This window comes from Hippocampus guttulatus, chromosome 19 (genome assembly GCF_054856545.1).
Source record: "Hippocampus guttulatus isolate MCC_2025c chromosome 19, RoL_Hgut_1.0, whole genome shotgun sequence".
In the NCBI taxonomy this organism is placed as follows: domain Eukaryota; kingdom Metazoa; phylum Chordata; class Actinopteri; order Syngnathiformes; family Syngnathidae; genus Hippocampus; species Hippocampus guttulatus.
Genome location: NC_141279.1, coordinates 2,207,183 through 2,219,577, shown reverse-complemented (window position 1 = coordinate 2,219,577; position 12,395 = coordinate 2,207,183). Strand labels below are relative to the sequence as shown.

The 12,395-nt window shown below is 40.5% G+C and overlaps 2 protein-coding genes across 4 annotated transcripts in view; one reads left to right on the top strand and one right to left on the bottom strand.

Annotated features, from left to right (window-relative positions):
- Positions 1-1,006: 1,006 nt before the first annotated feature.
- dhrs7cb (dehydrogenase/reductase (SDR family) member 7Cb) lies at positions 1,007-6,074 on the bottom strand. The gene is made up of 7 exons (XM_086138799.1): positions 5,870-6,074; positions 4,391-4,547; positions 4,093-4,205; positions 2,863-3,073; positions 2,688-2,780; positions 1,453-1,614; positions 1,007-1,344 (listed from the first exon to the last, which is right to left on the bottom strand). The coding sequence occupies exons 2-7, from the start codon at positions 4,542-4,544 to the stop codon at positions 1,136-1,138; spliced, it is 942 nt and encodes a 313-aa protein (XP_085994925.1). The 5' UTR covers positions 4,545-4,547; positions 5,870-6,074; the 3' UTR covers positions 1,007-1,135.
- Positions 6,075-7,407: 1,333 nt separating this feature from the next.
- mpripb (myosin phosphatase Rho interacting protein b) overlaps positions 7,408-12,395 on the top strand; it is a 38,936-nt gene continuing 33,948 nt past the window's right edge. The window contains exon 1 of one of the 3 annotated variants that reach the window (XM_086138143.1): positions 7,408-8,394. In XM_086138143.1, the coding sequence (XP_085994269.1) occupies positions 8,272-8,394 (123 nt within the window). In that variant the 5' untranslated portion in view covers positions 7,408-8,271. The remainder of the gene's footprint in view (positions 8,395-12,395) is intronic. The other 2 variants (XM_086138144.1, XM_086138145.1) reach the window with 2 other exon arrangements.

Here is a 12,395-nt window from a genome sequence, read left to right as displayed (position 1 = left end):
ATTGTTTTGCAAAATCTTGCAATGAAACACATATGACTTGGCTGTTTCTGTCGTGCAAAAATGCCAATTTAGAGAGTCCAGCTGAGCGCTCGTCAGAAATCGTTCCTGTTTGACACTCGCAAATGTCATCGAACTGCATTTATTCATGTGAATATCACAGGCACATTCCTGTCCGGAGGCATGATCACAATGGATGTTGAACTCCCAAGAGGACGGTGACCTAGAGGACGGCTTCCCGCTTACCAGCTGGACTTCATGTCGCCACACACACACACACACACACACACACACACACACACACACACACACACACACACACACACACACACACTCAAAGGAACATATATGAGTTGCAGTCAGACATGCATTATCATAAGGAGCATCAATAGGCTAAATGTTCCATATAAGGAATCATCAGACATCACCAAGAACTAAGCATTATCCTAAAATTTTCACCTTTGCAATCGAATAATTCCAGAACAGACTGATGAAACGTATGATCAGTGACAGATAATTACTCTGATAATTAGTTATATACATTTCCGATGGGGGTGAACGTTGCTGACGAAAAACATCGTATTGATGAAAAAATGACTCCGTGTTTTTGTTGATGTTGTTGTTGTTATCGCGATAAATATGCAACGAGAGCAACGATTGAAATCCCCCAAACAGAAGAAAATTAATTTTTAAACTAACATTGGGATAAATCACTATTCTGTTTCAAACAATGCCTGCACTATGTATTATGACTGCACGTTCGACGTGAACCAATAATGTTAGCATTTGAGTGCACCTAATAAGGGAAACGCTTTGCTGCTACCTAGTGGTTCGTTAAAAACACATCCAGGAAATATCTGTGCATACTATTTCAGTTGTATCCTTCGTTGGGATTTTCTGAGAAAAAAAAATTGTGAACTTTAGATTGTTGATCCAGTACAGTATTTACAGTATTGACAGACAGACATATGTGATAGATTTACAACTATTTGACCACCTACAGAGTGTATTTGAATGGGAAGAGGCTCTATTTTATTTTATTTATTTTGCAAGCTACAAATCACTCATTGCATTTCATCAAAGCAAAAGAACAAACCAAACTAGAATGCTCTTTGTGTTATTTTCTTCAGTCTTTCCGCTACTCCATCTGCTCAGCCAAGACAGAGTCCTTCACTCCAGCACCCAGGACAGCAAAGAGAAAAGAAGGTAGCAAAGATCGGAGGTAAACTGCCACCCTGGGAATGGGGTGAGACAGCACAACTTCCTTTCTCTTCCGATTCACCGTTCGCATAATCTCATCGGCCAGGACTGAAGGACGCACCCCGTGGGCCAGCTGGTTGGCAACGACTATACGCAGTAGCAGAGCAAGCACAGAACAAACCACGTTGCTTTGGAAATAATTAGGTGGAGTTTCCACTGAACTATTGTCACGCGGTAACCTGTTTATCTACTCACATGCAGCCAAGCTGTTTGGCTTGGAGGCATGCTTCTCTGGAGATGAGGGAACAGTGGAATCGATGAAAGTGTGACTGATGGTGCTCACGGTGATCCCATACTCCTCCACCTCAGCCCGGAGGCAGTCAAAGAAGGCCTGCACCGCATGCTTAGAAGCTGCATCTGATTGATGCAAAGACAAGACACACCGACCCTATTGCACATGCATGACGACATACTTTTATACCTTTTGTGCCCACTGTAGGATTTCAAAGAATGTCATTTCTGAAGCCTTCTGTGCATTTACATAAACCAACGGAATGACCAATTTTCCTAATTCCTTCATGTCACTAATTAAAAGATGTGTAGAACCACCAATCAGATTACAAGTGTGATTATTTTGCCCATGTGATCGAAGCAGCGGTGGTCAACATTGAAATTGGGTTTCAGCTTCAACGTGCCGCCACGCCAATCTAACCTGCCAAGGACCTTGAGAATTGGTTATGTTGGACAATGCAAATTAAACTACATTATATGAGCAATGAGACTGTTTCTTTCACCAATCAGATTTCACAGCTCGCCCGCCATTGCATCAGTATTTTCCAAGTCTCTCACTAGATGGTCAGAGCAAAACCTGTTCCAGCCAAGTTGATCGAGCAAAACACACAGAATCAGAATTCTATGTGCGGCTGCAGAAGGTGGCATTTATTTTCACCCCCAACCCCACAGCCTCCCCAAAATGCCAGTTGAAAAGTGTTCGTATTACGTATTGGCACCGTGACATGTAAACTACAGTATAGGCTTTGTTTTTTGGAAATTTGCGCCCCCTTGTGGAGTCATCTTCCATACAAGCGTTGCAACAAAAAAAAGATGGTGGACGTCCTTCTTAGGGAATTATGGGAAATGGAGTTATTTATCGTATCGCTGATCACATTCGTTAAAGTGACTTGCCGCTTTTATTCGACTTGCCTCAAGATACTGGATTGACTGTTTCAAAAACGTGTTAAACCTAAGTAACGGGGCCGGGGGGGTTCAAATGTATTGATATTAGATACAAAAGTAAAACTATGATGAGGGGGCGAGAAAAGGGCATCTTTCAACACGGCTCTGTTCAGTTGCATGTTTTAGCTTTATTTTTGTTTAATTATGAAGAATAGATGAAGTCGGGTAAGTCCCTATTGAAGCCCGCGGTACCAGTTTCACATACATTGCAATTACTGTATTCACATATTCTGTTGTTATCATTTATAACTCACAGGAACTTCTGAATGGGACAGCCAATCTGCCTTGGATGCTGTTGACCAAGATAATATGTCCTGATCTTCTCGGAATCATGGTGGGAAGTATTCCTGCCACATTATTAATTAGAACGAGATGGGAAAGATGAAAACAATCGCCGTGAACATAATACACTAGGAACATGCACCCCACCTTTGGTCAAGGTGGTTGGGCCAAAATAGTTGATGTCCATGATGTTTCTATCAAGTTCTAGAGAAATGCTCTGCACTGAAGCTTTGAGCTTCATGCTGCTGTTACAAATTAACACGTCCACGCATCCATAAGAGTCCACCACTTCAGCCATCATATCCTCCATGCTCTCCATGTCACTAAAGTCCAGGATGACCAGTTTGGGGGCAAAGGTCTGTGAAGAAACATAATTTTGTTGCTTAATATACTGGATCAGATTTAGTGTGCTTGCTGCCAGCGTTTCTCAGTACTTCTCATTCCGTAGAAAAAAAAAGTGGTATCATATTATTACACAAAAAAAACCAACACCACGTTCTTGGACAGCTCAATAGCATGAATCACAAAAAAAAAAAAGAAAAAGAAAATGTACACTCTGTTACAGTGCATGCAGAACGGTGCCAATGAAAGAAGTGATTGTGTTGTTACAAAGTCAGCCAAGTCCATCACTTTTAACGAAGGATAAATTACAGAGAAAAAAAAATATTTGAGGATTTAATACTGTGATAAAAATTTAATTAACAGCTCCAATAACCAGCTACTTGGTGGGTGGGAGCCTCAAAGAATGCCGTTTGTTTATATGAAGTGCTTTAAATGGAATAAAAATTTGTCATACAACAAAGACAGGAGTTAGGTGACAGTTTCCAAATGAATCTGAAGACTTTGTTAAAATGCGGTCAAAGTGTTCGATGTTTAATTCCTACGTTCACTTTATCTCTTGTGTCTTGCTATCATGAGTATAACATTTTAAATATTTATTTTATTTGTTGATACATTCTCAATTCTTTTTTTAAAATGATCTTGTACTCTTGCGCATTTCCATCCATCCAACATTTTGACCCCTATCCGTGAAAAGTCTCACTTACTAACATCTTTTGTGCCACGTGTAGTCCTGTGTAAAAGATAAAGGATGGCTTGCTGTCACAGAGGATGTCCTGCCATTGTGTTTTTCAGAGTAGGAAGTGGTGATGGGGGTGGGGGGGGGGGCGGAAGGGGACAGAGTGGAGGATAATGATGAAAACAAGGATACAACCTGTTGAACCTAATGTTAATGTTGTGTAATGTTCATTTGGGCAATTTCGTCAGAAGTAATTTTCTTCCCTAAATTTCCAACTTTAGATGCCATTTATTTTTTCAACCAGGAAGTTGGCCAAGAGATTAAATATAATCGAATCTATACAATAAAGTTTGCCTCACCTGGCTGGGGTCAGCTTCATTTGTCAAAGAGTCGTACAAAGACTCGAGCTTATCCCAATTATCTCCACACAGGATGAGCCTGGCTCCGCCCTTATGGAAGAGATGAGCGCACTCTGAGAGACAACAGACATTAGTTTCGAAGGAGAACAATGCTAATGAGATGGTGAGAGTCAAGTAGCCAAAGCTGGCAGGCAGTTACAAATATATTTATTGACCTTGTGCATTTCAATTGTCTTAAAAACGTGTGATTCCTTAAACTAATAACAAATATCTCGGTCAAGTAACTGAGATCATCTACCATTTCCGACACCAGACACGGCGTCAGTGATCACCACCACTTTGTTCCGCACTAAAGACTTGGCCATGTACTGCATGACCTCATTGTAGATGTAGTATACCCCTGCCGCCATGACAATCAGCAGGGGCAATGCCATCACTGAAGGGAAGACCATTTTCTGTAGAACAAGGAGGAGGTAACATTGTGATACCAAAACAATAACAACCTGGAGCAGCGGTTCTTAACCTTACCAGCGTTACCGAACCCAACTGGTTCATATGCACATTCATCGAACCCTTCGTGGGTGAAAAACAAAAATCCGATTCAAGAAGTGTTCCTTCAGGTTTGCCGGTACGAGACGAGACATGACATGACAAATCATCCAGATAGGATGCTGAGTCGCATCATATTCCGTGATGCATGTGATTCCATGTGGTACACATTCGTCCGACCACTTAGGGTTTTTTTAAATGTTTGCTCGACATAGCATGTATTAAAACATTCTAAAAAAAATACACGACATACTATCACGACAGTCGCACATTAACTACTGAGCGAACTAAATTTCCCACGGCACCAATTGGACAAGCAATGTCATGTGATCATCTGCAGCCAGTGATGGACAAGCGGACGTGTCATAACTAATTGACATTTTGAGTCGGATGTGTCTAACCCTCCATGGCAGAGGCTCCGTTGAACCCCTGAGACCAATTCACCAAACCCCTGGGGTTCGATCGAACCCAGGTTAAGAACCACTGCTTTTGAATTGATGAAGAACAAAACACATCAAGTAACGTGGCCATACACAGAGTATGTTTTGGACATTGCACACTTTTAAATGTTAGAAAAGGCTGTACACTCCTCCTTAAAACAATTCTGTGTTTTTTTTACAATGAACACTGACTGACCAAATACATTTATATAAATATATATAATACAACAAAAATGTGTTTATTTTAGTCAACTCAGGGTCAATATGGTCACGTGAAACAATCAAACAATATATATATATATATATACTGTATATATATATATTTTTTGTATAATCGTTGACTAAGTCAACTGAGTCGACTAAAATTAACTTTTTTGTGTGTGTGTGTGTTTCTAACAAAATGTTTCTTTTTTGTTTTTTACATGAGCCATTTAGAAGCAATGCCCCGCACACTTTAAAGTGTGTTTCAGGAGAACAGCTAAATATATTCTGGACAAGCTCCTGCCCCAGAATTCCTTGCCCTGTGCCACCTCTTAAATATTGTTATTGGATATCTCAAGACCACACTTACAAACACTGGATTAATGCTGTTTTCTTAATTTACTTAATAAATATTTATCATTTTTTCAATACACATACTAATGTAATATTGATAATTAACTCTGACCATACACAATTTGACTGCCCCATGATTGGATCCCTGATGGGTTAGACAACTTTGTAAGCACTACAAACACGACGCACACACACAAACATGCACACATACACACACACGCACACAAAAGCACCTGTAATCCTTGTTATTCTTGGTTCAGAGATAATGCCTCAGTAGGACTGGCTGCAGTTTTTTTTCCCCAGCTTTAGTTAGGTAACAGCAGCCCTTCTCCTCCCTCGACATCCACCATCCATTCACGTCACCCTGGCTTGTCTTTCTGACCCACTGGTGTCCAGTCGAGCCTGTTACTTATAATAGCCACGGCTGGAGTCAGCCATGAATGCTCACATATGGTGCACAGTAGCTATCTGAGGTATGTTCCCTTGGCTGGGGAAGTGTGTTATACTCCAGAGAAGATTACTTTAAGAGGACAAAACTTTTAGTTTGTATTTAGATACCATTTGTGAAACCAGTTGTGAATTTTTTTTTAACAGACTTTGAATGTTTAGAGACATATTTGAAATCATCATACATTAAACGGTTTATTGCTATTCATTTAATTCTGAGAGGTCCGAGTCGTGAAAAAAGACCCAGACTACACTGTCCATCTTCAACCTGACTTCACTCGACAATGACGACCCCCATGGAGACACCTAACTTAAATGACAAGATTAAAAACATATATTTTTCTCTCTTTATTTATTTTTACATTAAATTATGATTCCAAAGGAACTTCACGTAACACAATGTGATTTGAACTGGCTGCGTGAAGATATGCCATTATTTCCCTGCATGAAGTCATGTGGTGAACTGTATGAAACGCTTTGAAGATGAGATATTCCTTTATTTATAGAAATAAAGTAAATTGTATTTTTTTAATGCTTGGGAAAACAACTAACAATTTATTCGAATCCGAGAAGGCAAATTCCAACTTCCTACCTTCCTCTTATGCAGCATTATATTGCCCTGCACTGCAACGTGAGTAGGCCTAATCATTTGCTGGTTTGGAACAATAGGCAGGTCAAACATAGGATCACAATTATATGAAAATTTTGAGTGAGTTCATTTTTTGTGAAAATATGTACACAATTAGTTCTTGCACTTAATGTTAGTTTCTTGTTTAGCAATTTTGTGAGGTCCTTGACTGTTAATTTTTATACCCTTTGCGCTGGAATTGTTTTTTTTTTTTGGCTTCAAACTTTTGTTGTTGGGTTAGCGTAGCAAATCGTTTATACATGCGTTGAAAATGTACAATGAAAAATGAATGATGTTAAGAGCAAGTATTTTGGACGAATACTGTACACCCGGTTAAGCCCCTCCAGCATTTTATTGGATATTCTATCATGTATTTGTAAATTCTTTTCTCAGCCACCCTTTAGCACCAGGAGAGAAAAAAAAATCCTGGAGCCGTTCCTGGTGCACATATTTTGTCCATACTGTATTTAAAATGGTATTTTTGTCATACATCTGTTTCGATGATCAAAAGTTGTGACCCCCTCCAGCGTTTAAATTTCCCATCCCTGCCACGGGCAGAAAAAGAGGAACAGATTTGTGATTTAAATAAAATAGAATAGAATATTTTATCACGCTAACTCTACTATGGTCTGTCTCCGGATGGCGACATTGAGCAGATCTCGCGAGATTTCCGAGCATTCCAGGCTCTTGAGCCAACTCGCTCCTCATCAACCCCCTCGCTCCGTTTGGGAAAGAAGAAAATACTGTAAACCTACTGCAGCTAGCCAAGCTAGTTGTGGAAGCAATACCTTAAAACATTTGTTTTACGGCCATTGACGGGCTCCGCGGTATTCTCTTTGCATGCCGACTTTTTATCTTGGAGACAAAAGGCAACTGGAGTCATTTGATGTTTGTGAAAGTCATTTTTCATTTTCTATTAAGATAAGTGAAGACGCCGACCGGGATAGGACAGTATTAGCGTCTCTGCGAGCGAGCAGGCTGGCTAATAGTTAGCCTGGGTGAACTTCGCATGGACCAACGCCTGCAACTGGGATAATAACCTGCTGTCTGACCGCAAGGCCTTTTTTTCTTTTTTTTTTTTTTAAATTTCACTTCTTCACATGGAAGTTAGGTGTCGCCTGATGGACAGTACCATTTCGAAGTTTGATAGCATTACAAGTGTGCTAACTTTATTTTTGTGGCTTACGCCATCACGTTATTGATTTGGAGACCTAGTGGCGAGCTAACAGGATATTAGCCTCCTCGTTCGCTTTTGTGGTTGTGAGCCATTGACTGAGAAGCATTCATCACTGATTGAGTGATGAGCAGGGTGGCTTGATGGCAGCTAATTATTTCTGGGCGAAAAGGGATTGGACAAAAACAACCAGACAGGGAACGGTATAAGAATAAGTTCTAAAATAATTAGAAGCCGGTTTTGGTCATTGTTTTAGGAAAATGCATGGGAGCGCCGGGTCGTTTTCAAAGTTGCAGTAGAGGCAAGTAAACAGCAGGATTACAATTCCACTGCTGATTAAAGTCACCCAGAGAACATCGGGCAGAACGTCACCAAGGTGAAAGACGATGTCTACCGCGAAAGAAAATTCCTGTCGGAAATTCCAGGCGAACTTTTTCAACAAAAGCAAATGTCAGAACTGCTTCAAACCACGGGAGTTGCATCTGTTGACGGATCAGGATTTAACACAGGTACGAATTCTTTTCGGGAATGCAAATCTTTTTTTCTCCACCTTTCTCGTTTCACATAAATGTTAATACTTTAATAATTTGTCGTGCTCAATGAAAATAAAGTGCCAGGTAGTGGCTTTGGCTGCTTTTCTAACCAATAATGGCAAATTACTATTTGTATATGACCAACATTGTTGAACCAATTAAATGTATTGTTTATACTTAGTCCTCACCCCGTTTTATTGACAATGTGTTCATGTCTAACAGTGTTTATTACAGAAATAGACATGAAGCCAAGATTTGCCAAATCAATAACCAATGGATAATATGCAGAATCAACTGTACATCATTTCAAATTTCACCTGACGCATCCAGATTTTTGTTTGTCTTTGTTGTAATCTGTTTGCCTTTGGTGTGGTTCCCAGGGGATGTAGTACTCGTGATTGCCGTGACAAAAAGATGATCAATTGTTTGCTGAAGTAAGACTTGGTTGAAGGATCAGCAAAGATTTAAGTTGGGGCAGTATCTTCAGCAGTCAAGGCATGTTTTGAGCTGCTCTTTCGCTCTCTGATCATTAGCTTAGTCTCTGGTGTGTCCTGTAATTGATCCCAGATGATGAGGCCATACAGGATGGGCCCATGACGACGCTTTAAGTGCCAAAAAGCAAAGGCAACGTCAGCATCCTCTTCTCTCCTCGTCCAAATGCTCAGGAGCAAACACTTTATTGCTGGTTAGCATTTCACATATGATGTGATACTCAATTGTTCTAATCTCTGTTGAAATATGTTTGGTAACGTGCATACTTTTAAAGAGGCTGATGATTGGTTGGTTGGATCCTTTTGTAAAATCGTTTGAAAATATTCAGAGAATGTGTTAAATGTCTTGTCACAGGGGTCATCCTCTCTGAGGTACTACTTTTAGACCATTTTGAGTCTTACTGATTGGAAACAAAGATGCCTTTCCATTTTTTTAAAATTTATTTTTGGGTGGGGAGGGGAGGTCAACTCAAGGCAAAGATTTCCTTTCCACTAATATGTTCTATGCGCCCCTACTTGTGTAAACACTGTATCCTGATTAATATTGTGTCTGTGGAATAAGGATTAACCATATTAATCCATTTCTATCAATCTCGGGGCACTGAAAAAACAAACCACAAAAAGTCACTGTTGTACTGTAGAAAGGCTCGCTAACGTGCACTTGTACGATATGCTCATGACCAGGCCAGTTTCAGCATATGACAAGTTTGTTAAAGAATACACCTGTATTTCCGTGTTGAAATCGGAATATACTGTATCACGGCAGCTTCATCATCCTCGTTGTCGTGAGTGCGTACACAGACGTTACATTGGTACAACAATATTTTTGTGTTGTTCATTGGTCTTGATCCCTCAAATCTACACAGATGGATAAAACTGTGGAAAAAAAATTGGGTTGTGATGGAAAGGCTCTGTAAGAAATCCCCTTTGATAGAGAGAGCCTCTGCACATGGAAAAGCCATATAAAAAGATGAGCACTGAATGAAAAGATAGTACCCAATACAAATGACGTGTGCTGGAATGCTCGAAAAAAAAGATCAACTGTCGGGGGTGGACTCTGGAGAAGTGCTTTTATTACAGTCTGAGTGTTTCAAAATGAGTTATAATGCCTCCGCAAATTCCACCTTTCTGTCTCCCTTTTCACTTGGTTACTTTTTTTGTTTTTCTTTTTCCTAACTTGGCAGCCCTTTACTTTCGGTTGGGCTTTGTGGGATCGATCACACAGCCAGGGCGAAGGAGACGGGAGGCTGGACAGTGATGGAGAATGCTGTCTGGCTCAAGTTGACATGTGTGTGGGAGAGGTGGGTAGAGGGCCTGCAGGGATGCGATGGGATTCGATGAGTGGGAGACCGAGTCACGTGGAGAGAAAGGAAGTATGTGGGTTTGGGAAATGGGAGGAGAGGTCTTAGTGGCTGCTTTTCAATTTAGGTTGGAAGATAATCGAGAATATAAATGTAATCTGGACCAAATGTTTCAATGCTTTTTTTTTTTTGTTTTTTTGTTTTTGGGATGCTTATCATTCCGATTATTCTTAAGTGACTGATCTTCATATTTTTGTGTTTGTGTGGGCTCTTTTCAAGTAACGTCTTCCTTTATTGAGATTGAAGTTGTCCATTAGCGTGATTTGGAATGGTTGCATGTGTCTCCGAACCCTGTAATTTGACTGGTAGTTGGATGTATACCACCCAAAATTGGCTTGGATGGGCTGTGGCTCCACCGTGCCACCGAACAGGATAATGAGTATGCAAAAGAAAGAAAATACTAGTCTCAATAGCATAAATCAAGTAGATATTCCATAGAAAGAGAACTACAGTATATAATTGCTGTTATCATTCATTTTGTGAGTCCATCATCAGTCCACTTGGGCTTTTTTTTTTATCTGGCGTTTCCTTGTCTCCCTCTTTCATAGCATAGGTCTACCATTAAAGTCACTCATCTTTAGGAATACCACAACATCTAAACCTCACGGTTTGGTTTTATCACGGTATCAATCGGCAATCATTGTGATAATCGTGAGAAAGCTCACGGTATTGCATTAATACTAAATTCAGGAATAAAGAAGATTCCACGCTACGAGTGTGGTGGAAATACATTCTGCTATCATTGCAGCAGCCAAAAAGATGCTCACAATCATTTGAGAGGTAATCTGTTCACTAATTTTGTGGTATTTGTCTTTTTTTTTTAAGTGTGTAATAGAAACGGGACTTTGTACTAAACGATTCCTTTGCTTAAACTGGAAGTCAAATGAAAAACAATTCGTATCCATTATGTGCCCCCACGTGTATAGAAAAATAATTCTGATTAATCTTGCCGTTGCGAAATAATAATAAAGCAGATTAATCCACCAGTTTTCAGTCATGCAAGGAGCCCCCCACCCCCAACCCCCTCCTCCCCGCTGTCGACTAAAATTGATGTCACGGTGCCCTTGGGCCCACATTGCGAGTGTCATGTGACCAAACGCAGAAAACAGGTGTGCTGTGACGTGCGCAGTGCAAGCCCAGCGGCACTTTGCCGTCATTTAAAAAAAAAAATAAAATGTCACCCTCTTCCTTGAGTGGCTGAAAACGAGTGGGTTCATTTTTAATTAATATTCCACAAAACTAATATTAATCAGTGTACTGTGTACTGTACAGAATATATTGATAATTCTGTGAATTATTTTTTCCATGGCAGGCTGATTGAACACACTAAATTGTCCCTACGTGCCAGTGTGAGCTTGGATGGTTGTTCGTCTATGTGTGCCCTGCGATTGGCTGGCAACCGGTTCAGGGTGTCCCCCGCCTATTGACCGAAGACAGCTGGGATAGGCTCCAGCGCCCCCCACGACCCTTGTGAGGATAAAGCGGATCGGAAAATAGATGGATTACTGATAGCAACTTGTCCAGGCCCTGAATAAGAAAAACACTCCCATACCATGATGCTCCCTCAACCATGCTCCTTAGGCAGGATAAGGTTTTGATATTGATGCCATTTTTTTCTTGCATACATGGCATTGAGTGCCCCCCCAAAAAGTCACGTTTGATATAAAGTGACAATTTAAAGTTGAAAAGTCGCAATAATCAGGATTCTACCTTTGGTCAAAATGTGATGCGGATTTCTGGTTTCGGTAAGCCATTTTAAACTAAAAAGAAAAAAAAAACTCCATCGTTATATGCTGTCAAGAATGGTTGCGTTCAGAAATGCCCGAACGCCACTTTGAGTGCGTGCATGTGTGTTCAGAGAGGCAGAGCGCGCTCCACTCCCATTAATTTCCGAACGCAGCCTATGTTATAAAGCAATCAGCAGCTCATGCTTGAACTCTTTTCATCTGTACTGCCTGACGCACCAGGCTTTGAATAACTGAACAGGGGTGGAGCAGTGCATGGTCTGAGCTTATTTCCGAAGGCACCCACGTTTAGGGAACAGGGATTTTTGGTGCAAACTGAGCTGTACCGTTCTCGGTCTCAGTTTTTTAAAAATAAATTTCCCCCTCAAAATGCGATTTAT